This window comes from Nyctereutes procyonoides, unplaced genomic scaffold (assembly GCF_905146905.1).
Source record: "Nyctereutes procyonoides isolate TBG_1078 unplaced genomic scaffold, NYPRO_anot_genome, whole genome shotgun sequence".
NCBI lineage: Eukaryota > Metazoa > Chordata > Mammalia > Carnivora > Canidae > Nyctereutes > Nyctereutes procyonoides.
Window position 1 is genome coordinate 30,965,656 of NW_026575052.1, and position 27,877 is coordinate 30,993,532.

The 27,877-nt window shown below is 40.2% G+C and overlaps 1 protein-coding gene across 3 annotated transcripts; it reads right to left on the reverse strand.

Annotated features, from left to right (window-relative positions):
* Nucleotides 1-720: 720 nt before the first annotated feature.
* Nucleotides 721-27,877, reverse strand: GTF2H2 (general transcription factor IIH subunit 2). 3 transcript variants are annotated; one of them, XM_055332369.1, is made up of 17 exons: nucleotides 27,780-27,877; nucleotides 26,885-27,156; nucleotides 24,732-24,814; nucleotides 24,010-24,087; nucleotides 23,432-23,468; nucleotides 23,132-23,218; nucleotides 19,345-19,395; nucleotides 19,011-19,065; nucleotides 14,507-14,612; nucleotides 13,010-13,100; nucleotides 12,756-12,843; nucleotides 12,001-12,108; nucleotides 9,932-9,995; nucleotides 7,490-7,593; nucleotides 6,419-6,521; nucleotides 3,059-3,098; nucleotides 722-1,260 (listed from the first exon to the last, which is right to left on the reverse strand). In XM_055332369.1, exons 3-17 carry the CDS (start codon nucleotides 24,785-24,787, stop codon nucleotides 1,141-1,143), a joined length of 1,188 nt encoding a protein of 395 aa, XP_055188344.1. In that variant the 5' UTR covers nucleotides 24,788-24,814; nucleotides 26,885-27,156; nucleotides 27,780-27,877; the 3' UTR covers nucleotides 722-1,140. The 3 variants fall into 3 exon arrangements, with proteins under 3 accessions (XP_055188346.1, XP_055188344.1, XP_055188345.1); XM_055332370.1 differs by lacking the exon at nucleotides 27,780-27,877 and adding an exon at nucleotides 27,527-27,717; XM_055332371.1 differs by lacking the exon at nucleotides 26,885-27,156 and having other exon boundaries at nucleotides 721-1,260; nucleotides 27,780-27,821.

A 27,877-nucleotide genomic window follows, 5' to 3' on the forward strand; every position in this document is an offset into this window, starting at 1 on the left:
GCCTACCTCAGGGAAGGGAAGGGTTAACAAGACCTTTTCCTTCACTGCCAGTGTCCCCTTCAGTTAAGCCCTCATGGTAACTGACGAAGGACGCAGGAGTGTCACCTAGGTTCCAGGCAACTTAACTGTGGTAAAATGACTCCTGGCTACTAAAGTGTATCTGGGCTGGATGTACCATAAATACCTGCTGGGAACACCATGCCTGGGGCTCTTCTGAGGGGGGGGGTCTCAAAACAGACACGTCCCCTGTGGGGCCCCTGGAAGTTGTACTCAGGGACTTCATGCAAGAGACAGTGGCCCTGGCGGCCTGTGAAGGACCCGTCACCTGGCACCTGAACTGCAGCCGGGTGACCTGCTCCAGGGCTGCGGCTGAGGAGCACTGCTCCATGCTGCCCTCCCGCCCGTCCGCGGCTCCTCTTCAATATCCCCTGCAGTATACTGGTGCCACGTGCGGCCGCGGTCATCTTATGACTGAATGTTTAGACCTAAAAAGACCCCTTTTGGTCACAGCTATGAAATAGTCGTAGATGCACGAGATGTATATTTATATTATGATTCTTTAGTTAAGCTCAGAGACCCCTCAGGTGGGTGGAACAGTAATAATTGCCTTACTATTGCTTAATTTTCATCTCCTATGAACTTATAATTTTCCTTTTACACTAAAATTGAAGAAAAATAAATAATTCTGTATTTACTTTAATATTTACTTTAATTATAAAGCAATGAAATTAACGTATCAATTTAATTATTACAAGTAACTTAAAAACAATAATGTATAATGACTTTGAAAACATTATAAACCAAATTAACAGTGAAGTACTATTGTATTCTGGGCATTTCTGTGAAGGACACAAATTTTAAAATATAAAATCCCACATTTTTCCCCCCCGCCCCTCCCCTCTTTAAAAGTTTATTTTAGTAATCCAACAAGGGGCTCGAACTCATAACCCTGAGATCAAGAGTCTTATGCTCTGATGAAGGACCCAGCTAGGCACCCCAATCCTAAGTCTTCTTACCAAACAGCTTCTTAAATCAGATTTTCCGTCTTCATATTTTTAATTGGAGCTTCTTCTGAAGACTCATTTTATTTACAGTTGCAAATGTCCTTTTATTGCATCCACTGTCTACTAATTGCTGGAATCAAATACCTGAAGACGTTGGAATCTTATGAATACAGCCAGGACAGCAGTGGAGAGAGTCATGAACAAAAACATCACAGTCCACACAGAAAACATTTTGGCACACGGCACAAACATAGACCTGCAGTGAAAAACAGAAAAGAAAATTTAAAAAGGAGTTTCCAAAAGTTAAGTACCACACAGCTAGAAGACATTCAAATTGCTTTGTTCTTTTCTCTATCAATTTCCCCCACGCATCTACCTAATTACTTCCAATGTACTATTTGTTCTCAAATATAAGGTGATTATTTTTCCCCCAAAAAAACGCTATTCCTTACAAATGAGAAAATTACCTTGTTTTTGACTGTTAAAGTCTCTTGTATTGTAAGGTATTTTCAATTACTTCATTTTAATTAACTATCTGAGGAAGATACATGAGCTTGAAATTAGTGCTAATTTCATTTTTTTTAATAAAGATTTTATTTATTTATCCATAGAGATGCAGAGAGAGAGAGAGGCAAAGACACAGGCAGAGGGAGAAGCAGGCTCCATGCAGAGAGCCCGACGTAGGACTCGATCCAGGGTCTCCAGATCACGCCCCGGGCTGCAGGCAGCGCTAAACCGCTGTGCCACCAGGGCTGCCCTAGTGCTAATTTCAAATGCTTACGTCATTTCTCTGATTTGATTAAAAAGAAAAGTACAAGGATGCCTGAGTGGCTCAGTGTGTTGAGCGTCTGCCTTCGGCTTGGGTTGTGATCCCAGGGACTTGGGATCGAGTCCTGCATTGGGGTCCCCGCATGGAGCTGCTTCTCCCTCTGCCTGTCTCTCTCTCTCTCTTTGGATCTCTCATGAATAAATAAATAAAATCTTAAAAAAAAAAAAAAAAAAAAACAAAGGACCTCACAACTGCACAATTATAGTCTCCTTTTATTTAACAATTAAAGAATATGGAAAAAGACATATATAAGGCAAAAAGAAAAAACCCATTATTTTATCAATATTACATATTTGGATACTGTGCCTTGGGGTGAAATTTCCAAGGCAGCATCATACAGAGATTAAAAAATTATTACATCTCAAAAGCACAGAAGTAAAGACAATGTGTTCTTAAGAAATGTCAAATGAGTCAAAGGTGGCTCTAGTCAGGATAAAGCTACTGATGTCAAAGGGGCATGTGAAACTTAATAAAATTGTTTTATGAAATGTGAGAGTAGACCAAGCAATCCTTCCAACCGATATTTTATACGGTGCACAAAGTATAGTTTTAAATATGGATACCTAACTAAATTAATAAGCATTTAAAGCTAGATAGTGGTCTAATTTGCATCTTTACATAAGTGTATACATTCAAATTGGTCCCCTTCAAAAATTTAAAAAATATTCTCACTGGCACATTGGGAGGGAACAGCCTTTGGTCTGTAGTAGCTACCTTAAATATTAACTTAAAAATGAATTGTGACAGAGCCTAAAACATAATACGGAGAACAAGCTTTTAATTTCAAACTAAATACCATTTAGCCTTAGACTAAAGACAGTTTAAAGTACTGAAATACTGTTATAGAAAAATTAAAATGCAGCATTATAAAGCAGACTACTGAAACCATTTTGCTCCCATTTTATCTTTCCCTACTGTTATCATACTTCCGAGGAATAACCTGATAGGAGCCTGGTTTTCAATAATGCACCAAAAACTTCTAATGCTATTTCCTCAATATTTCTTGTACAATGTTTAATATTTAGGGGGGACTGGGTGGCTCAGTGGTTGAGCATCTTCCTTTGGCTCCGGGCGTGACCCCGGGGTCCTGGGATCAAGTCCCGCATCGAGCTCCTGCCTCTCCCTCTGTCTGGGTCTCTGCCTCTCTCTGTGTCTCTCCTGAAGAAATAAATAAAATCTTTAAAAAAACACAATTATTTAATACTTAGAAAACACATGAACTTACATGCTGGTCTTTCAATTCCCCCTGACATCCATAACAAAATCTGAAAAAGAAAGTTTAAGAATCATTTTATTAGGAATTCACTCATTAAAACAGCTCAGCAAAATCTCAGTAACAAGAATCCTATAATTAGTAATTATATTTACATACAACTTCTATGAGAAAGACAGAATTAAGAATACCAGTAACTTAAGAAAATTCTACAGTATATCCCAAGGACATCTCATAAGCAAAATTCTACTTAAAAAAATTATTTTCAGGGATCCCAGGATGGCTCAGTGGTTTGGCGCCTGCCTTTGGCCCAGGGCGCGATCATGGAGTCCCGGGATCGAGTCCTGCGTTAGGCTCCCTGCATGGAGCCTGCTTCTCCCTCCTCCTGTGTCTCTGCCTCTCTCTCTCTCTCTCTCCCCCTCTCACTGTCTATCATAAATAAATAAATACATAAATAATAAATCTTTTTTAAAAAAATAAATAAAAAATAAAAAAATTATTTCCTTCAAGGTTAAATACGAGCATGCTTTCACTACTGGGATTCTGTGAGGCAATAAAGCCTTACAGAAAATGATTTGGGGGGCGCCTGAGTGGCTCAGTTAAGTGTCTGCCTTTGGCTCAAGTTCTGATCCGAGGGTCCTGGGATGAGCCCTGCCGTTGGGGGGCTCAGCAGGGAGTCTGATTCTCCCTCTCCCTCTGCTCCTCCCTCAGCCTATGGTCTCTTTTTATTCTCTCTCTCAAATAAAAAAGAAAATATTCTTCAAAATAAAAGAAAGAAAAGAAAATAATCTGAGTGACCACTTTGCGACTCTCAATAGTGAGGAGCAGACAGCTGGTACAATTCTAGACGGACAGAAGAGAAGTTAATTTATGTGTGGATGCCTAAGGGCTTAACGTTGAAGGAATGGTTTAAAAAGTTAAAAGTTTTCAAAGCTTACAAAATTAGCAGCTCTCTCCCTACCCACCCCCACTTCATTTCCAGTTCCCCAAACACTGAAAACTTTTAAAAGTCTGATCGTTACCTATGCTTACAGTGCTATTGCTTTTTTTTTTTTTTTTTTCCTGGCATTGGCTGTAAACCTCCAAATGTAGAAGATGGGAATTTAATTTTCTTTTAACCCTCTTGAATCTATAGCATATACACACACATAACTAACACCATTCTTAATTCTATATAATGAAATCATTTTGAGTGGAAGAACATTACATTTAGTTTGTTAAGACTATATAAACACATTCAGCTGAGCCACATAACACAACTCTTCCCATCTTCAACATATTTTTTTTCCTGAAGTTAATAACTATATTGTTGGGATCCCTGGGTGGCGCAGCGGTTTGGCGCCTGCCTTTGGCCCAGGGCGCGATCCTGGAGACCCGGGATCGAACCCCACATCGGGCTCCCGGTGCATGGAGCCTGCTTCTCCCTCTGCCTGTGTCTCTGCCTGTCTCTCTCTCTGTATGTCTATCATAAATAAATAAAAATTTAAAAAATTGTTTAAAAAAAACAAAACAAAACTATATTGTTGTCCACAAGCTTAGTTTTCTACGTAATTGATGCCAACTCAACCCCAACCATTCCCTGAGAAATCCAAAATGTCCTCTCTCTGACTCCTAACTCTGGGAAATGAACAAGAGGTAGTGGAAGGGAGGCGGGGGGGAATGGGGTGACTGGGTGAAGGGCACTGAGGGGGACACTTGACGGGATGAGCACTGGGTGTTATGCCATATGTTGGCAAATCGAACTCCAATAAAAAAATATACCAAAAAAAAAAAAAGTCCTCGTGTGTTCACCTACATCAGGAATTCTAGTTTTCACCCTCTTGGTGACATCTCTCCTGGCACATTCTGACCCTCTCCAAGCTGGACTATTTATTCCCCATATCTGACATAAAAGTATCATTCTGGAATCTCCTCTTATCATCATCCTAGCCACATTTGAATTAGATCAATGTTCCTATTCTCTTCCGGTCATACTCTTTCGCAGTTTCTTTGAATCATCTCTTTCACAGTTCTCCAGAAAGCCCCTTTTTGAGGCCTCACAAGTCTGAAAATGTCTTTATTCTACCTACATCTAATTGATAGGTTTGGTAGGCCTGTAATTTAAATTAGTAACAACCATTCCTCCACATTTGGAAGGAAATCGCTCCCTGGCAGTATCCAGTATTGCTGAGAGGCAAAACAATTTTAATTCGAGTATGGGACTTAATTTTCCCCATCTAGAAATATTTAGAGTTTTGTTGCATATTCTAAAATTTCACAACAATGAACTTCAGTGTGGGTCTGTTTTCCCTAATGGTGTGGGGCACCGGACGGTCCCTTCCAATCTACAAAGCTTCGTCCTTCAATAGTAGAAAATATCCTTTAGCTATTTCTTTCCTACTCTTTATTTGAACTTCTATTTCTCTTATTATGCTAATACTAGACCTTCTGAATAAATCCTCTGGTTTTACACCACGGAAATAAGCTAAGGCTGCAAATCAGGGCTTTCTCGTTGTTTTGGAGAGCCAACTGATCAGCATATAACTACAGGTACTATATACAGAGATGGGCTTAGGGAAATTAATAGATTTCTAGAGATCCAGATCTGTTTAGTAATGAGTCACTTCAGTCATAACCAAGGCATTGTACCATCTCATTTTCCATATTAGACGTAATCTTGGGGCTCCTGGGTGGCTCAGCTGGTTAGTTAAGTGTCACCTATGGCTCAGGTCATGACCCCAGGGTGCTAGGAACGAGCCCTGCATCCTATGGGGCTCCCTGGTCTGCAGGGAGTCTGCTTCTCCCTCTCCCTCTGCTCTTCCCCTCATTTATGCTCTCAGGTTCTCTCTGTGTCAAATAAATAAATAAAAATCTTTAAAAAAAAAAAAAAGGAGGGGGTGGTGCGCCTGGGTAGCTCACTTGGTTAAGCCTCTGCCTTTGGCCCAGGTCATGATCCAGGATCTTGGGATCAAGCCTGGCATCGGGCTCCCCACAGGGGGTCTGCTTCTCCTTCTCCCTCTATCTCCTCCCCCCTGCTTATGCTCTGGCTCTCCTCTCTGAAATAAAATCTTAAAAAAAAAAAAAAAAAAGGGATCCCTGGGTGGCGCAGCGGTTTGGCGCCTGCCTTTGGCCTAGGGCGCGATCCTGGAGACCCGGGATCGAATCCCACATCGGGCTCCCAGTGCATGGAGCCTGCTTCTCCCTCTGCCTGTGTCTCTGCCTCTCTCTCTCTCTCTCTGTGACTATCATAAGTAAATAAAAATTTAAAAAAAAAAAAAAAAAAAAAAAAAAAAAAGTTGTCTTGTCCAATAGGACTATCTTTTTTAATGTTGTAACAATGCATTCAAACATTACTGTACCACGTATAACAGATAGAAATCAAAACTCATATACCTTTCTCCATTATGTTCTTCTAGAGGAATTTCTTGAAAAGGATCCAAAGGAAATAAATGATGGTAAGACCTTGCCAAATGTGGAGCAGACACCAAAGTAAGACCTAACAAATGAAGCAGGGAATCATGTTTAATAGTCCAGAGCTCATTAAGACAATGGCTGAAATGTCAAATGAGAGGTTAAATATTTTCAAGGTTTTTTTTTTTTTTTTAAGATTGCTGGTATGGATTTCCTCATTTACATATTGCTTTAAAAAGAAAATTCCAGGATAGAGTCGTACTTCTGTCACTAACTGTGTGACCTCTGTTGGCCACTTGCTTCCTTAAAAATGGAACAAAATTCTACAATTCTATTACCTGTAATTCCTCCCTGCCCTTATATATACTTATTTTATGAAGGTAAGAGCTGCAGAAACGTAAGATCTACTGCAAAGCCTTTAAAGAACATACTCATTTCAGAAAGATAATCAGAAAACTGTTCCAGAATACCAGGTTTATTCTGAGAAATGGAGTACTGGGCACTCAGTAAAAAAAGCCATTTCTATTCTCACAGATTAAATTGAGAAACACTGGCGGAGTTTAACATTTACATTTACTTTTTTTTTTTTAAGATTTATTTATTTATGATAGACAGAGAGAGAGAGAGAGAGAGAGAGAGGCAGAGACACAGGAGGAGGGAGAAGCAGGCTCCATGCCAGGAGCCCGACATGGGACTCGATCCCAGGACTCCAGGATCGCGCCCTGGGCCAAAGGCAGGCGCTAAACCGCTGAGCCACCCAGGGATCCCCTACATTTACTTTAATAGCAATATGGGGGGGAATCCCTGGGTGGCTCAGCAGTTCAGTGCCTGCCTTTGGCTCCGGGGTGTCATCGTGGAGACCCAGGATTGAGTCCCACATCGGGCTTCCTGCGTGGAGCCTGCTTCTCCCTCTACCTGTGTCTCTGCCTCTCTCTCTCTCTCTCTCTCCGTCTCTCATGAATAAATAAATAAAATCTTAAAAACAAAAAAAGCAATATAGGTAAGAAGTTATTCAAGATTAATTTATTAGACAGAGAACAGTTGGTCTCTTACCACAGATTTTACATTCAACTGGAAGCTCACAGTACTTTGCCCGACACTGAGGGCAGAAATACCCTCCTAATGTAAGTCCTGGTTCCGTGTTGCTATCCAGGTGCCTGTGGGAGGAAACATTAAAGTGATACATAAAGATGTGAATGGTTATAGCAAAAAAAAAAAAAAAAAGTATGCTACCCTGATTTTAAAATCATCAAGCTGGGGATCCCTGAGTAGCTCAGTGGTTGAGTGCCTGCCTTCGGCCCAGGGTGTGATCCTGGAGTCTGGGAATCAAGTCCCACATCGGGCTCCATGCATGAAGCCTGCTTTTCCCTCTGCCTGGGTCTCTGTGTCTCTCATGAATAAATAAATCTTTTTTAAAAAATTAAATAAATAAAATAAAATCATCAAGTTGTTTGACAGCTTACTTAGGCGAGGTTCATTCTTTACCTTTTTTCCTCTCTGCATTTGTTTCAAATAGGTTGCATTAATGTCTTTACTGTTTTTTTTTTTTTCTTAAATAATTTCCATGCCCAATGTGGAGCTTGAACTCATGACCTTGAGATCAAGAGTCTCACGCTCTCCCGACTGAGCCAGCCAGGTGCCCCAAGTGCATTAATGTCTCTGAATTCACTCTTTTCTTTAGTGACTCATCTGCTGTTAATCACATCCAGTATATTTTTCACTTCAGACACTGCATTTGTCTCTAGAACTTTGATTCGGGTCTTTTTCGTAATAGCTGTTTTTTTTTTTTGTTTTGTTTTTCCCCGTAACAGCTGTTTTAATACTTTGTCTACTAATTCTATCAACTGTGTTGTTCTTGGGTATGTTTCTGTTCTTTGATTCTCTCCTTCTTGTGGGGGATATTTTCCACTTTCTCTGCATACCCGGTCATTTGATTGGCTGCCAGACATTATGAATTTTTCTTTTAGGTGCTGGACTTTCTGGTATTCCCTTAAACACATTGGGGCTTTTTCTAGAATATAGTTAAGTAACTTGGAAATAGTTTGATCTGTTCAAAACTTGCTTTTGAGTTCATTAGGCTGTCCAGAACAGCTGTTAGTCTAGGGTCATTTTGGTTCCCTCACTGTGGACTCTGTTCAATGCCCAATGTTAAAGGAGATCCCTCCACACTGATCAGGGGGAACATGAACTATTGCATGCCTCCTGTGAGCTCCACGGACTAGGCCACCTCTCTCCTCTTCAGGGGTTCTTTCCTGGGCCTCAGGTAGTTTCCACACGAATGTGATGATCATAACTCAGCTGATGACTCATGGGGACGTCTCTCTGTGGTCTCAAGAGCTCTCTGTATAGCTCCTTACTTTCTAGTACTGTGCCTGGAAAACTACAGCCATTTCAGCCTCCCCAAACTCTGAATTCTGTTTCTTCACCTGAGCAAGACCTCCAGGCTCTGAGTAGATTTTCCCTCTCTGCACTGCAGCCTGGAAATTCTCTCCAGGCAGTAAGCTGCACTCACAGGGCCCACCTCATGTGTTTCAAGGATCATTACCTGCACTGGCTGTTGTCCACGTCTGAAAATCACTATTTCATGTATTTTGTCTGGTTTTGTGGCAGGAGGGAAGACGGGACATTCAGTCTATATGGTACCCCGATAACTGGGGATACAACTCTTATTTGTGATTTTTAAGAATTACTTTCTTTAATTTAATTTTGTTTTATAATTATGTAAAGTTAAAACAAGGTATGTTCAGAAACGTCAAGGAGCCATCCCTTTGCCTTTCTCCATGCACTAGCCAGGTATACATTTTTCTATTTTACTTTCTATTTCCATTACTATTTTTGTCATTAATATAAACAAATATGTATATTCAATCAAGTCTCCACCTTCTGGGCAGCCTGGGTGGCTCAGCGGTTTAGCGCCGCCTTCAGTCCAGGGTGTGATCTTGGAGACCCGGGATCGAGACCCACATCGGGCTTCCTGAATGAATGAATGAATGAATGAATAAATAAATAAATAAATTTTTAAAATAAAAGATTTTATTTATTTATTCATGAGAGAGAGAGAGAGAGAGAGAGAGAGAGAGAGAGGCAGAGACACAGACAGAGGGAGAAGCAGGCTCCCTGCAGGAAGCCTGATGTGGGACTGGATCCCGGGTCTCCAGGATCACACCCCCAGCTGCAGGCAGCGCCAAACCACTTTGCCACTGGGGCTGCCCAAATAAAATCTTAAAAAAAAAAAAAGTCTCCACCTTCTTCTTAGATGAGTAGTAGCATACTAAACATTTTTCTCTACCTTGCTGTTTTACTTAGCACTAATTGCCGAAGATTACTCCACAGAGTCCATACTCCTTGCTAGTGCTACATATAAGGTAGCCTCTTACATACGCCATTACACTCCGAGCCCTACAACTTCAGTTTATATTTTTAAATTTATAACTTGCAGGACAGAATTGAAAGTGTCAAAACATAACCACTGACAGTTTTAAGGGTTTTACTTACGCCATGCTGAAAGAGGGCTTTGCATCTTGGTCAGACAGAGAAGCGATGGTATGTTGCGGAAATCCTTGATAGAAGAAAATGTATTACTTTCTTTTTTCAAGCAAGTATCAAAATTCTAGAACTAGGAACCTAAATAAAAATGTTCCTACCAGAAAGCCCACAAAATTGTACGTTTCTTGTATTCTCCTGCCCTTCAGATTTGTTTATTATACTGAGGTCAAGTTGACTGTAATTCCAGGTTATGTGAAAAATTAAAAGTGGAGAGGGCAGCCCGGGTGGCGCAGCGGTTTAGCACCGCCTGCAGCCCAGGGTGTGATCCTGGGGACCCAGGATCGAGTCCCACATCAGGCTCCCTACATGGAGCCTGCTTCTTCCTCTGCCTGTGTCTCTCCCTCTCTCTATCATTCATGAATAAATAAATTAATTAAAAAAAAAAGAAAAATTAAAAGTGGAGAATGTGGAGGAAAGATCCATCCATACATATGATCACAGATTCTACAGATCTAAAGATCCTTAGATCTAAAGATCACAGATTCTAATTAATAACACATAGTGCTTTTTAAAAAGAAAATGTGGGTAATTTTTAAATACTTCTGACACAATGCAGGGATCTATTACATGGTTGTCCACTTTCGTTTTATATAAGATATACTTCTACATTTAAAATTTTGGAATGCCTAAACCCATGTACTTGGTTTTCCATGCAAATTTTTAAAAAATATTTTATTTATTTACTTATTTATTTGAGAGAGAAAGAGTGAGAGAACACAAGCAGGGGGAGTGGCAGAGGGAGAGGGAGAAGTAGGCTCCCCGCCGAGCAGGGAGCCCCATGTGGGGCTCCATCCCAGGACCTTGGGATCATGACCTGAACTGAAGGCAGACGCTTAACCAACTGAGCCACCCAGGCGCCCTCCATACATATTTTTAAATTCTGGAAACACGTCCAAAAAAAGCAGAAACCATAAAAAAGAAATTTCAGGGCAGCCGGGTGGCTCAGCAGTTTAGCACCGCCTTCGGCCCAGGGCATGATCCTGGAGACCCGGGATCGAGTCCCACGTCGGGCTCCCTGCATGGAGCCTGCTTCTCCCTCTGCCTGTGTCTCTGCCCCCACGCCCCCCCCCCCCCACTGGCCTCTCTCTATGGCTCTCAGGAATAAATAAAATCTTAAAAAAAAAAAAAAAAACAAACAGGGCAGCCAGAGTGGCTCAGCGGTTTGGTGCCACCTTCAGCCCAGGGCCTGGTCCTGGAGACCTGGTATCGAGTCCCGCGTCAGGCTCCCTGCATGGAGCCTGCTTCTACCTCTGCCTGTGTCTCTGTCTCTCATGAATGAATAAATAAAATCTTTTAAAAATAAAAAAATAAAAATAAAAAAACAACTTCATTACATAAAATGTTAAGTCTATCTACATATCGAAACAACTAAGTAGAGGCACCTGGATGGCTCAGTTGGTTAAGTGTCCAACTCTTGATTTCAGCTCAGGTCATGATCTCAGGACCATGATTGGCCTCATGCCAGGCTCCACACTCAGTGTGAAGTCGGCTTGAGATTCTCTCGCTCTGTCTCTGCCCCTCCCTGTGCTTGCGTGTGCACACTCTCACTCAAAAAAAAAAAAAAAAAAAACTTTAAAAATAAATATCCATTTTGGGATCCCTGGGTGGCTCAGCGGTTTGGCGCCTGCCTTTGGCGCAGGGCGCGATCCTGGAGACCCGGGATCGAATCCCACATCAGGCTTCCGGTGCATGGAGCCTGCTTCTCCCTCTGCCTGTGTCTCTGCCTCCTCTCTCTCTCTATGACTATCATAAATAAATAAAAATTAAAAAAAAATAAATAAATATCCATTTTATTTTATTATTTTTTTAAAGATTTTATTTATTTCAGAGAGAGATGGAAAGAGCAAGAGCAGGAGGAGGGGCAGAGACAGGACAAGCAGACTCCCTGCTCAGATCAACACAGGCTTGACCTGGGGACCTGGAGATCATGACCTTAGCAGAAGTCAGATGCTTAGCCAAATGAGCCACCAAAGCGTCCCTAAATATTCATTTGAAAATAACACAAAATAAACACTTACCCATGCGAATAAGTGAACATTCAGAACTTGAGCTAGCAGGTGGAGGACTAACATGATGTGTCAGTAATTCTTTGTAATGGCTTTCATCTAAAATAACATGGTATGTGCCTAATTAGATGAAAAGTAAAAGAAAAAAATCAGTTTTCCAGACATAAGTTTCAATTGTAATTTTTTTAAAAAAATATTTTAAGTAATCTCTATGCCCAACTTGGGGCTCAAACTCACAACCCCGAGATTGAATGTTGCACATTCTATCAACTCAGCCAGCCAAGCACACCTCAATTTTAGTTCTTAATTTAGTTCATAATTTTAGTTATGTTATTCTATAAAAGTTTTACCATCTGAAAATGTACATTTTCAAAATGAGTATTTAAGTTAAATTATCATTTTTTAAAAACATCCTTTAAATGACATCTCTAAATTGACTTCTCTGGGAATAACTATAATTACAATTGAATTAAAGCCAAGTTATTAGATCTTTACAAAGTATTACATATTAGTGACATTTCTAGTGTCTCAAACGTTATTAACGCATGCTCTAAACACTGAAATAACTACTGAAAAAAATCCATGCATTGTGAGACAATATCTTATAGAATCAGTGATACATTTAAGAGGACTATCCATATTATAGATTTTGGGACATGAAGTGACTTAAGTTTAGTACCTTAAAACAGATGAAAACATCCTAATTAATAAACTGCTACATCTTACATAGTAATTATGAATAAATACTGAAGAATCTAGATGTATACCGCCAGTTTCACGAGCAAGTACGGTGCAAACCCGAACCTCTGCAGATAATCCAATGACAGACACTCTAATTTTAGCTGCCTTGAGGGTCTTCATAAAATCCATGTAAGTGAAGGGTTTGTGGGCAGAAAAAAGACATGCAAAAATTAGTATGTTTGAGAAAATAATTTTCTGAAAACTAGTAATAAATTCACTACCGAATTCTCTTCAGAGCTATAAATCTGGTTTGGATTATAAAGAAATGTAGTGGTTCTACCTTGATTAGATCATAGATATTAGACGGATCACAAGTTGTGAGGCTGCTAAAGATGATTAGGACTTCTCTACTTGTATGTCCAGGCATGTGTCTATAGAAAGATAAAATATATTCCAATGAGGTATAACAAATTAATAAAAAATTTACCCAGAAAAACAGTACATGTGGTTTATATATTCAGACCACAGAATATCTCATTTGTTTTAATAATACAAAGGAATGAATTGAGTATCTCTAAATGTGCTAATATAAATTTTTCTAAAATAAGCTACAAAAAATATTGATTCATTTATTCTTTCCATAGATTCTTACCGAATACTCTTTTAGGTTCTGGGACTAGAATGTTAAGCAAGAATGAATAAGGTTCCTGACATTACCAAACTTACAAATTAGTAGATTCGTTTTGTATGAAGTCTAAAGTGTATACTGGAAAGGATAACAATATTGCACGATCAACTTTAAGGTGTGTCTTGACAATAGTAACGTACATCTTTTTTATAGGCTATAATTTAACCTCATGGTGATTCAGAGTCATAACATTCATAAACATTAGTGTTTGTGTATCATTCAATTATATGATAATTTATAAGACTTTAAGATGTGATGAACTGTTTTCTATGCTTTCTGGAGCAATTTTCAGTTGTTTACAGCTTTCCTGCTAATATCTGTATCGTTGGGCTCTCAGAATTCATTTGTGGATGCTGCTCTTGTGCCTACCTTTAATGTGGGTGCTATCTCCTTTTTGTCTACTTCAAAACTAGAAAAACGTCTGTTATATAAAGGTATAAAAATCAGGACACACACACACACAAAAAAAATCAGGACACACTATCCAGGGATAAAAATATATAAGCTAGCACTAACAGAATATTTCGGTCTTAGCTATATTCCACATATTTGAACTTGCTGGAAAAGTGTGCTATTGATTTGCAGAGGTACTACAAAATAAGTTAAAAGTCAATAAATCTACAACAAACTCAATTATTATATCACACTAAATTTCATATACAATGAATTTTTAACAAAATATTTTTTCAGGGGATCCCTGGGTGGCTCAGCAGTTTAGTGCCTGCCTTTGGCCCAGGGCGTGATCCTGGGGTCCCGGGATCGAGTCCCGTGTCAAGCTCCCGGCATGGAGCCTGCTTCTCCCTCCTCCTGTGTATCTGCCTCTCTCTCTCTTTCTCTCTCTCTCTCTCTATCATGAATAAATAAATAAATCTTTAAAAATATATATATATGTTTTTTCATCAACATTTTCTTTTGAACTAATATAGATACAGTTTTAATTATACTTTTCTAAAACCTTCAAATATCTTATTAACTCAGACATAAAATGAAAATTAGAAACCGACACCACACTAAACATCAGAAACATTACCTATTTCTCTTAAGTTTCATTACAGCTCAGTTTATGGAGACACCTATTAATACATTATCATCTCAATTCATTCAAAAAAATTTGACACCAATTACAAATAAAAAATGTAAAACACCAACTTTAGAGTTTGCATAGCCATGCTTAAGGAGTTATAGAGAGAAGGTTCTCCGTGGCAGGTCATATCTACAGCTTTCTTCAAAGATGTTATATGTTTCCTTGGATTTCCTAAAATAGAAATGGAATAATCTACTTATAATAACATTTTATATATACATTACAGAAATTTGTTTCTCCCCAAATTTACTTATCTATATGTTGTTAAAGAACAGAAATCTCTTCAATTTATGTTTTTAATAAGTTGCAATTTTATGCATACTGAAAGATAGAATAAAAATAATCTGTTTCTATGTACTAGCACACTTTTTATTTATTTATTTAATTTTTTTAAACAATCACTGTATGCCTTTCGTTCTTTTCATTTATTTTTTTATTATTTTTTAAGATTTTATTTATTTATTCATAGAGATGGAGAGAGAGAGAGAGAGAGAGAGGCAGAGACACAGGCAGAGGGAGAAGCAGGCTCCATGCAGAGAGCCTGACGTGGGACTCGATCCCGGGTCTCCAGGATCAGGCCCTGGGCTGCAGGTGGCGCTAAACTGCTGCGCCACCGGGGCTGCCCCACACTTTTTATTTTTAACTCATGAACCCGAAACCAAGAGTTGCACATTCTACTGACTGAGCCAGCTAGGTGCCCTATTAGCACATATTTTATTTTATTATTGTTATTATTATTTTTAAAGATTTCATTTATTTATTCATGAGAGACACAGAGAGAGAGAGAGAGAGAGAGAGGCAGAGGGAGAAGCAGGCTCCATGCAGGGAGCCCAATGCGGGACTCAATCCCAGGACTCCAGGATCACGCCCTGGGCCAAAGGCAGGCGCCAAATCGCCGAGCCACCCAGGGATCCCCGATATTTTAAATATTATTAAAGCACAAAACTTTTTCCTTTCCAGACTCATATACTTTCACATTTTAACATCTCTGAAATCACGCTGTATCTTACACTCTGGCAGCCAGGGAGCTGTTGTGACAGACATGGCTGTCCACTCACATGTGAACCTACAAATGGCCACTGAGGTCAGCTGTTCCAACTCCATAATGTACATTATTCGTGCTATTCATGTTTAGTTTAACTGCCATTTCAAGTGTGTCTACAGAAGGTTTTTACTACAAAAAGTTATATTTCGGGCAGCTGGGTGGCTCAGCGGTTTACCACCTTCGGCCCAGGGCCTGATCCTGGAGACCCAGGATCGAGTCCTACGTCGGGCTCCCTGCATGGAGCTGCTTCTCCCTCTGTCTGTGTCTCTGCCTCTCTCTCTCTGTGTGTCTTTCATGAATGAATAAATAAAAATCTTAAAAAAAAAAAGCTTATATTTCTATGTAGAAAAGTAAGAGGCAGAGCAGGGAGGTATAAATTTATTATTAGTGAAGCAAAAATTCACAGATAGAAGAATGACTGCAATTCCCTATTTTTCTTTGGGGGATTAAAAAAAGTATTAGAGGGGCACCTGGGTAGCTCAGTGGTTGAGCATCTGTCTTAGGCCCAGGCTGTGATCCTGGGGTCCTGGGATCGAGTCCCGTATCAGGCTCCCAGCAGGGAGCCTGCTTCTCCCTCTTTCTGTGTCTCTCCCTCTCTCTGTGTCACACTAATGAATAAATAAAATCTTAAAAAAAAAAAATCAGAAGACCTAAGAAAGGAAACTTTCCACAAATAAACACAGCTATGCTATCTTCTGTTACCAAAATAACATCTGAAAAGATTGTCTATCTCATACCAGGCAATATATTTTTTGTTGTGAACAATTTGTATATATCATCTGACACTGTACCATTTTTTTTTAAGATTTTATTTATTTATTCATGGGAGACGAGAGAGAGAGAGAGAGAGAGAGAGAGAGAGAGAGAGAGAGGCAGAGACACAGGCAGAGGGAGAAGCAGGCTCCATGCAGGGAGCCCAACATGGGACTCGATCCCTGGACTGCAGGATCACACCCTGAGCCCAAGGCAGGCGCTAAACCGCTGAGCCACCCGGGGTGCCCGACACTGTACCAATTTTAACTGCTACAGTGTTTCTTTCTTAATGGCTCATAAGATAAAGGTATCTTACAAATGATGGAATCTGAGATTCAGTGAAATCTGGTATTCTTCAGACATTTTCTATTTCAACACTGTCTCCATGTTAATAATGATAAACAAAATATCATTAAATTGATTTGATCACTAATTCATCAAACTACCTCCGTACTGTTGAACATTTCCCAATCTCTCACTACTGTACAAAGAGTGTATTTGTAGAATGAGAATTTTTCTTCTTTCATGTTTCTTAAGTATAAATTCCAAGGAACAACTATTTTTTTTTCTTTTCCAAAAAATGTAAGATAAATTAATCAATCTATCAGCATTATAAATACCAGTTTCTCCATGGATCCACAAGCAATACATTGCTTTTTAAACTTCATTTTGTGCATTTAAAATATATAAAACAATAAACTGTTGAGCAATCCCCTGTTTCTGTTTTTATCCTGGTATGAATTATATGTCTTTGTCTATTCATCTACTTGGAGCTTCTTCATGTTCTTATTTATCTGAGAGAGTTTTAAAATACTAATAAGGGGATCCCTGGGTGGCGCCGTGGTTTGGCGCCTGCCTTTGGCCCAGGGTGCGATCCTGGAGACCCGGGATCGAATCCCATGTCAGGCTCCCCGTGCATGGAGCCTGCTTCTCCCTCTGCCTGTGTCTCTGCCTCTCTCTCTCTCTCTCTCTCTCTCTCTCTCTCTCTCCCTGTGTGACTATCATAAATAAATAAAAATTAAAAAATAAATAAATAAAATACTAATAAGCATTTGCCATTATTTAATACACACTTTAAGTATTTATTCTTGGAATCATAAAATTTTAGAAATGAAAAGTACCTCAGCAAGTCCAAATCCCTCATTTCATAAGTGAGAAATGATTCTAACAAGTTAAAGATTTGCCTAAAGACAAACACCAACCATTGGCAAGATCAGCACTTAAACCTAAGTCTCTTGGCTCTCTATCTACTAGTTTTCTTTCTACTGTACCATACAAACTATCTTGTTCCTCTCCTATTGTATTGTAAGTCCGGGAAGTCCGGGAAAAAAACATACTATGTTATTATCGGTGTGGTTTACAGCAGTGATTCTATCAGAGAGATAAAGGGTGCCATCAAGAGGCCTATCAGAATACCCAGAGGATTTTGCATCCCTCTACATAGGACTTCCTTGGCATCCAGAAAAAACTACTCTGAATGTGGGAAGGGTTCAGGAGGGTTGGCCATACATCCCTTCCTTAGGGAAACCATCCTTTCCTCACAGTATCATAATCCTGCTGCTTACACTGCTTCCTTCCTGCTGCAGGTACAGGCAAATAATCCAGGCCCACCAACAAAATACTTCTTTCCTCTGGCCACTTTGCTTAACGATGGGCAGATCATAAGCAGGGCCATTCAGAGACCTGTGGGGCCTGTGCTGAAGCTAAGGACTACAAGGGTAATGTGGACATGGGGCTGATAACAGACTTCTTTTTACCTCAGAAAATATTCAGAGAATGAAGCCAAACAGCCAAGAACCCCGGAAAAGACTATGGGTGAACTCAGCCCTCCTTCAGAGATGAGCCAATCATTTCCCTTATGTGTTTAAGCTAGTGTGAGGGATCCCTGGGTGGCGCAGCGGTTTAGCGCCTGCCTTTGGCCCAGGGCGCGATCCTGGAGACCCGGGATCGAATCCCACGTCGGGCTCCCGGTGCATGGAGCCTGCTTCTCCCTCTGCCTGTGTCTCTGCCTCTCTCTCTCTGTGTGTGACTATCATAAATAAATAAAATTTTTTAAAAAATTTTAAAAAGATAAAGCTAGTGTGATTTTTTTTTTTTTTTTTGGTTATTCACAACTGAATTTCTTGAACACTGCAGCCTAACATACATATCAGTCCTTACTAACATCGTGAACAACCATTACTGACGAATATGTCATTTCGCACTAATCTGTACTGGTGAGGATGAAAGGATGAGAACTGCATTTAAGGGATAGTGTATTTCACAGAAACTAAAATAGAATTAGTCATGTGAACTTATTACAGCACATATACCAAAGCAAATAAAATCTGCACTATCTTTTAAGAGAATAAAATTCAATTAGGCATGTCATGCCAACAGAAAAACTGAATTATTAACAATAACTGCAATTCAATTTTTAAACCCTTTGCTCTTTAGAGATTTGATTTTTAATACATTAATTTTAAGACTAAGTGTATTTTGGGAATGGTTAAAATAATTTTATCTTAATACCTTCAGGATAAGAATGTGTAAGTCATAAACATTTACATTCACTGCAGTAGTGTTCATTACTGTACAGAACTCAATTTAAAGCAGTTCATCTTAGATACCAAGAATTTAATGGAGGATATAATGGAGAGGTTATTAAGTTTCACATGGAAAGCATAAAAGAAGTCTTCATTTTACTTATTAGGCAACCTTATGAACAGGGTTACAAGGTTGGATAAATAGAGCCGAGTCCTTGAGTCCTATAAAGGTAATTTTATGCATACCTGAGAGTTCGGTCAGTTTTTCAGCTCTTTTACTCTTTGTTACAATTATTCCAATCTCAAAATAAAAACAAAAATAAATTAGTTAATTATAAAAGGCATAAGTAACATGTAAGAAACTTTTTCTCATGATGTCTTTGACAGAAATTTAACTAGGAGTTCACTGTACATTATTTAACTTAGAGTTGCCTTGCTTTTCATTGATAAATATACCAGAAACTGGTACACAATACGGATCACTTAAAATAATTCATAGAATGTATGCCCACCATTTTAAAAATAAATATAACAGTAATATCAGAAATCTAATTCTGAATTCCATCGCTTATCTACATACCTGGCTAATAGGATTTTGATCAAAATATTCTTCTACGAAGTATTCCAACAACTGTTTAAAGAAAGCAAAAATACTAGATAAGGGCAAAATAATAACCATACAGAACATGTTTTATGAAACCTATTTATCACTTATCATGATTTTTAGGCTTAGAGATTTTCAAATGTTTAGTAAAAATATTAAATAAAAAATAAATTTGAAAATATTCAAATAAATAAAAATCACAATATTAAATAAGCCTGAATATAAAATGGTAAGCTATGAACTGGGTTTAAAAGATGGAACCGGGTGGATCCCTGGGTGGCTCAGCAGTTTAGCGCCTGCCTTTGGCCCGGGCGTGATCCTGGAGACCTGGGATCGAGTCCCACATCGGGCTCCCTTTGAGAAGCCTGCTTCTCCCTCTACCTGTGTCTCTGCCTCTCTCTCTCTGTCTCTCATGAATAAATAAATAAAATCTTAAAAAAAAAAAAAAAGATAAAAGATGGAACCGGGGCACCTGGATGGCTCAGGTGGTTAAGTGTCTGACTCTTGATTTCATTTCAGGTGGTGATCGCAGGGTCATGAGACTGAGCCCCAAGTCAGGTTCTGTGTTGGGTGGGGGTCTGCTGGAGATGCTGTCTGCCCCTCCTTGACTCTCTTACTAGCTTTCTCTCAAATCTTCAAAGAAATAAAAAGATAAGTAAAAGATGGAACCATTTGGACATGAGACAGAAATAATCTACACATAGAAAGATCTGGGACACCTGGGGGCTCAGTGGTTGAGCATCCACCTTCAGCTCAGGTTGTGTTCCCAGGGTCCTGGGATCGAGTCCCACATCGGGCTTCCTGCATGGAGCCTGCCTCTCCCTCTGCCTGTGTCTCTGCCTCTCTCTCTCTCTCATCAATCAATCAGTCTAAATAAACATGGAAAGATCCAATGAAGCCAGAAACAAGAATGAGGAGAAGTGAGGATGGGTTTTGATAAATTAGGAATAATTTGAATGTGTTTATTAATTAGGGGACTGAGGGATCCCTGGGTGGCGCAGTGGTTTAGCGCCTGCCTTTGGCCCAGGGCGTGATCCTGGAGACCCGGGATCGAATCCCACGTCGGGCTCCCGGTGCATGGAGCCTGCTTCTCCCTCTGCCTGTGTCTCTGCCTCTCTCTCTCTCTCACTGTGTGCCTATCATAAATAAATAAAATTAAATTAAATTTAAAAAAAAATTAGGGGACTGATTTGAGTAAATCCAAACACAATGAAAAGGGATAACCATGTGACAAAGCAAGACCCTGACTAGGCTGGGAGGACAGAAATTAAGAGCATAAATAGGGATGCCTGGGTGGCTCAGCGGTTGAGCGTCTGTCTGCCTTTGGCTCAGGGTGTGATCCTGGGGTTCCAGAATGGAGTCCTGCATCAGGCTCCCCGCATGGAGCCTGCTTCTCCCTCTGCCTGTGTCTCTGCCTCTCTCTGTGTGTTTCTCATGAATAAATGAATAAAATCTTAAAAAAAAGAGAGAAACAAATTACTTTATTAAATTTTTTAATTTTTATTTATTTATGATAGAGAGAGAGAAAGAGAGAGAGGCAGAGACATAGGCAGAGGGAGAAGCAGGCTCCATGTACCGGGAGCCCGATGTGGGATTCGATCCCGGGTCTCCAGGATCGCGCCCTGGGCCAAAGGCAGGCGCCAAACCGCTGCGCCACTCAGGGATCCCCACAAATTACTTTAAAGAAAAAAGAGCATAAATAGCCTTTTGTTGTATCATTTTCCTAAATAATGTGGTTAAACACCTACTTAGCTCTAGTTTGTATTAACTCAAAAAAATGCATTCTGTAAAAACATTTCTTCATGGGAAGGTATAGGGAGGAGGGGAGATAGAAAAAAAGAACTATGGCCAGTCCTCGGGCGCTCCAGCATGCTAAAATTGCAGAGAGGAGCCTGAGATGAAAATAAAAGAGACTCCATGTAACCAAAGTCAGAAGAAGGATGGTGGCGTGCTGGGTAGCTCAGTACTTAGACTGCGTGAATCCTGATCTGGGTTGTGAGCTCCAGCCCCACAGCACCAGTAAGATTACTTAAAAAAAGGGATCCCTGGGTGGCGCAGCGGCTTAGCGCCTGCCTTTGGCCCAGGGCGCGATCCTGGAGACCCGGGATCGAATCCCACGTCGGGCTCCCAGTGCATGGAGCCTGCTTCTCCCTCTGCCTATATCTCTGCCTCTCTCTCTGTGTGACTATCATAAATAAATAAAAGAAAATTAAAATTAAAAAAAAGATTACTTAAAAAAGAACAAAAACAAAAACAGACAAAAAACAAAAGAAAGGTCCCTTTCGGGAAGGTAGGAGCGGTCAACTACTTGCTGCTAAAGATAAAAAGGAGTTGAATTTCACATTCTGGAGGTTATGGTGGACCTTGAAAAAGTAGTTGTGAAGATAACACTCCAATTGGAGTGTGTTAAAGAGAGAATGCTCTGTCATTCAACTGTGGAGAATTGATCAAAACTGCAATAAACACACACATTTACCAAGAGAGAACATAAAGCACAAATCTAACCTAGTAAATTTTAAAAACTTGTGTATAAGAGCAGCAGCAGAGGAATCTGGAGCAGAATGGAGTGCGGGAGTAGGACCCAGCTTCTACCTCACCCTATTCCCACGAAGCCCCATTCCTCACTGAAAAAAGTTCCAAGAAATCTCGCTAATACTCTTACTTTGGGAGAGAAGTGAAGAGAGAGAGTATATCTTATCTTTTTCTTCTTCTGCCAGGAGTTATGAATGAATAAGGAAAGAAATCAGGAACTAACATTCCTTGTCAGAAGGGAAGAATCCAAGCTTCACACTTAATTTTTTTTTTAAGATTTTATTTATTTATTCATGAGAGAGAGAGAGAGAGAGAGAGAGAGAGAGGCATGCAGAGACACAGGCGGAGGAAGAAGCAGGCTCCTCGAAGGGAGCCAGACGTGGGACTCGATCCCGGGTCTCCAGGATCCGCCCTGGGCTGAAGGCAGGTGCTCAACCACTAAGCACCTGTGAAGCAGGTGCCTCATGCTTGATACTTAATTAATGGAAAGAGTTCAAAGTCTGGGACTATGTCCTCATGGAAATGCATCATATCCTCCCTCCCTGGCCCAGTTAGTGAAACGAGACACAGACCAGTCAATAGAGTGTCAGAAGATAAAATGGAGCTCTGTAAGTTCAATGGAGTCTGCACGCCACCCATGCTGAGCTTCCCCCCTTTGGTGCACACCAAGTCATCCCAGCTGCTATTCTCTTAGGTCACAGAAAAGTGGATTAAACACAAGTACCCAGGCTAAAATCAAGCTTTAGAAGGGAAAACATGATCCACACAAAAACCTGTTCATGAATACTCACAGCAGCATTACTCATTATGGCCCCCAAAAGTAGAAACAACCCAAAGTTGTATACAGTGGAATACTGTTTGGCAAAATTACAGAAAGTTTGTTATAGTTTTTTCTTTTTCTTTATAGTTTTATTTATCTAAGTAATCTCTAAACCCAACATGGGGCTCGAACTCACGACCCTGAGATCAAGAGTCACTCACGCTGCTGACTGAGCCCGGCAGGACCCCCTGCATTTTCTTTTTGTAATGATAAAAATGCTCTAAAATTGATTGTGGCAATAATGTTGCACAACTCTGTAATATGAAAGAAATCTTAACAGTACGCTTTAAATAAATTAATTTTATGGTAGGTGAATTGTATCTTAATAAAGATGTTACAGTAAAATAAACTTCTTTTAGAATTCAGTGTCTTTTCTCACATTTAGTATAAATTAAAATCATTTTACTATACCTTTAGGGTACAAGTCAATCTATTTGGCTTTAAATCTTGGTCTTCCATTGTTCTTGATCCATCGACTACCACATAAAGATGACGCATCTACCAAAAATAAACCACAAATAAGGACAATTTTCAAATACACTTTTGACCAGAAAGTAAAAATGGCATTTATTACTTACATATTCTAGACACATATTTTTAATATATTCTTTGAAAATGTTTGTTGTCTTACTAACATTAATTCTGTCAAGACAGAATGTTTCTCTAACCCAACTAGTTCTGTACTGGTAAAGAAAAAAAATATCAACATACCATTCCAAGCCGAACTTGTCCATGGTGCTCAAATACTCTGTTAAAATTATGCAAACATTTTAATGGAAGGTCCTCTATTACCCAAAAAACTAATGTAACTTTTCAACTAACCTGCATTGTTTAGTGAAGTAAATTAACTTATGGGATCCACATAATTACAGGCATTTTGGATAGTCCCTGAAGACCCATTTCCCTTTTGAGGTGCTAGGCTGCTGGTCCCTTCCCCTAATTCAAGAGTTTAAAGGTCAGTTTCCCTGGAACACAGCTGAAATGAAGTACTTAGGAGTGTGTATAGGTGGACAGAAAGCCTTAAAAGAATAATTTATGGGGATCCCTGGGTGGCTCAGCGGTTTAGCACCTGCCATCAGCCAACGGCACAATCCTAGAGTCCCGGGATCGAGTTCCGCATCAGGCTCCCTGCATGGAGCCTGCTTCTCCCTCTGCCTGTGTCTCTGCCTCTCTCTCTCTCTCTCTCTCTCAATCTCTCTCTTTCTCTGTGTCTATCATGAATAAATAAAATCTTTAAAAATAATAATAATAATTTACTTTTTGTAACACACTTAAAAAAGTTTATATACCTTTTTCTCTTTGCTTTGAAGAGAATGTCTTCTATTGTAGCTTTCAATGATCCTGACTCATCTTCTTTAAGAATCTCCCTGTAAGCAATAATTTGTTTGAAAATCCAGAAATGTATTAACTCAAGAGAAATGAAAACAGAAGTCCCCACAGAGATAGGCACCTGAATGTTCACAGCTATGTTATTCGTAAAAGCCCAAAGTTGTAATCAATCTAAATGTCTATCAACCGGTGAGTGGATGAATGAAAACATGATATACAATATAATGTTATTCAGCAATAAAAAGGAATGCATTACTGATCCCTGCTACGGCTTGGATGAACCTTGAAAATACTGTTATGTGAAAGAAGCCAGACATAAATGGTCACATATTACATGATTACATTTACATGAAACATCTAAAAAAGGCAAATTCATAGAGACAAAAAATAGATTAGCTGTCTACAGCTGGAGGTAGGAATGAAATTGATCGCAAATGGGTATAAAGGATCTTAATGGGGTGGTAAAAATTTTCTAGAAATGGTTTATGGTGATGATTGCACAATTTAGTAAATTTTCTAAAAATCAATGACTTATAAATGGAAACAGGTAAATTTTAATATGTCTTAAATATATTTTAATGAATTTATTTAAAAGAACCAATGACTGAAAGAGAAAAGATAAAGGTGTAGAACAACAAGAAACAATGTGTAAAAGAGAAGAGGGTAATAATGCCCTACTCACCATGTCCTTTCATAGCCTCCTTCCCATCGCTTAGTTCTTTCTGGTTCTTCATCCATTTTTTCTTAAATGTATTATTCAATATCCTGTAAAAATCATTAGACTATGGGTTTACTACAAATACTTGTCACCAAATTCATACTTTTCAATGTGAAAAGACGGAAGCAAAGTAAAAAACAAACAGAATGTAAGGTCATCTAATTCTTTGCAATTTATTCAATAATTGTTGAATGAAAATACTTTACAAAATCCTTATGGAACTTTTTTTCCCATTCCTAAAAAATCTATATGAACATTCACACACAAGTTGGGCATCGAGAGATAAACATCTTTTTACGATTTTTATAATTTATTTAAAAAAAAGATTTTATTTATTTATGATAGACATAGAGAGAGAGAGGCAGAGAAGCAGGCAGAGGGAGAAGCAGGCTCCATGCTGGGAGCCCAACGCGGGACTCAATCCCGAGACTCCAGGACCATGCCCCAGGCCAAAGGCAGGCACCAAACTGCTGAGCCACCCAGGGATCCCCTCTTTTTACAATTTTTAAAAACAAAAATGCATTATAGTCATAGGACAAGACCACAGAATTGCGGGAAGTGGTGAAGATATAGATGAAACAAGATTAGCTACAAGTGATGGTTACTATAGCTGAGTGATGGGACTCATGGTGACTCACTGTACCGTCCACCTTTGTGTATGTGTGAATTTTCTCATCATCAAAAAAAATTTTTAAGTAAGCTCTATGCCCAATGTGGAGCTCAAACTGATAACTCTGAGACCAACAGTCACATGCTCTATGACTGAGCTTGGTGCCCCATGAAAATCATGAGTTTTAAAAGGAAATTTATTATTTATAAATGGTAAATGCTTATAGCTAATAATTCAAACAATATTCAACATACATTATGAACTCAACTATTTAAAAAGGAAATGTTCAGTAATTCAATACATAGGACATGGTTTCAGCTAGATGAAGGGTGACTGGTTTATTGCTTCTTTATTACTTTCTGTATTTTTGTATTTTTCATATGAACATGTATTTCTTTAACAATCAGGGATAAAACTGGTGGTGGGGAACTCTATTAACCATAGCCAAGTAATAAACATCCCAGTCACATCCACACTTCCATCTTCCTAAATGGAATCTCCCTCCCCACCCTACGCTCTTCTTTCAGCTTCCTTCTTCCATAAATGAAGGATCAAAGGAATCCTAAGGGCCAAGAAGACATTAAGGACAAAACAAATCCCATCACTGACATGAGCAAAAATTAATTTCTGTAATAACGACCATAAGCAAGACCTTACTCTCCACTTACATCATGGTTTCTATAGAAAAATACATTTTAGAGCACCTGGATGGCTCAGTCAGTTAAGTATCTGCCTTTAGCTCAGGTCATGATCCCAAGATCCTGGGATCAAGCCCCACATCCGGCTCCCTGCTCAACAGAGGGTCTCCATCTCCCTCTCTCTCTGACCCTCCCCCTTGCTCATGCTTGGCCTCATCCTCCCTCTCTCAAAATAAGTAAAATCTTTTAAAATTTTTTTAAAAAAGAAAAATACATTTTAAAATCTAAAGAACTGACCTATTAATGGACTTCCGTAATAGAAATCTACTGACAAGTTGGAGACTGCTTTTACGGCATCCCTGCTTTCTGCGGCACGTGCTAAAATCAGGTATTACTTGCTAAAGTCCCATTATATCTCTCAACGGATTGACAAATCATTTCCTGGCACTGAAAGAGATCTATTCACTCCAGGAATTCTGGTGAGTTACTTTAGTATATTCTTTGGTAGACCGTCTGAAATGATGACAAGTGACTTAATCACAAAATTTGTGTTATTTCAACACACTGTGCTGGTGCTTGTAAGTTTGATGATGAACGTGGTAACAGCAAATAGTGATTGAATTGAACATTTTTTTTTAAAGATTTTATTTATTCACGAGTGACACAGAGAGAGAGGCAGAGACACAGGCAGAGGGAGAAGCAGGCTCCATGCTGGGAGCCCAATGCGGGACTCGATTCCAGGTCTCCAGGATCAGGCCCTGGGCTGAAGGCAGTGCTAAACTGCTGAGCCACCCGGGCTGCCCCTAAATTGATCATTTTGACCCTCCATACAGATTTTGCATTTATCGTGAATTATAAAAAGGACATACCTTACACAGTGTTCTTGATGCTTTTTAGACTCAAATCCTTAGAAAGTCACTACTGCCACCCCATCATACCAATATTCAAACTGTTTTATTTATCTATTTATTTATTTATTTATTTATTTATTTATTTTCAAACTGTTATTTTATTCTTAGTTTATTGCTCTTAATTTTCTGAAAGTCCATCAACCCAGTGAGAACCGATGAGCAGAAACTGCAAAGAGGAAGACTCCTGGCTCGCTCACAGATGCATCCAAGGACTTCCGAGTTAGAGCTGCCTGCAATGAATGGGAAACCACAGGGATAAGGACCCAGGTACTGAGCTCCCAGAAGTGCCGATGTTCCAAGGGAAGCTGGAAGAAAGGTAACCCTCCTGGGGAAAGATGACCTTGGTGACCTGAAGCCCTCATCTCCTCCGAGAGCTGCTCCTTTTCCCGGGGCTCCGGCCCCCAGCGCAAGCCTAGGAGCAGCCCTACCTGGAGCAGCCCCACCTGGAGCAGCCCCTACCTAGGTGTAGTCGCCTCCGAGGGCTCAGGACGCTGCTGCAAGCCAACCACACCTGCAGCAACGCCGCCGGCCGCCAAGCGCGCACTCCGGCCCCGCCCGGCCGCGCCCTGCTGCGCATGCGCACGATCCCTGTTGCCCCACCTGGAACCGAGGCTCAAGAGGCAGCTTCACGGCGTCGCGGTCACACTCGAACCCAGGACCACAGCTCCCCAAGCTGGAGCTCGGCTCTGGGAGGGGAGAGCCGTTCCCCGGGCGGCCGCGCCAGGTGCTTCTCCGCAGCCGCCGACGGAAGCTGCCGCCCGCCGCCCCGCCGCCCGCTCCCTCGCGCCCTCAACCCGCACTCCAGTAGCGCCGCTCAGCCCCCGCCCCGCGCTCCCGCGACCGCGGCCCCCACCTCCGCTCCGCCGGCAGCTCCCGCCGCGGCACTGCCGCTCCCGGAGGCCGCCGCTCTGCCGGAAGTCCCGCCCAGGCCGCCCCGGGGACGCCGCGGAA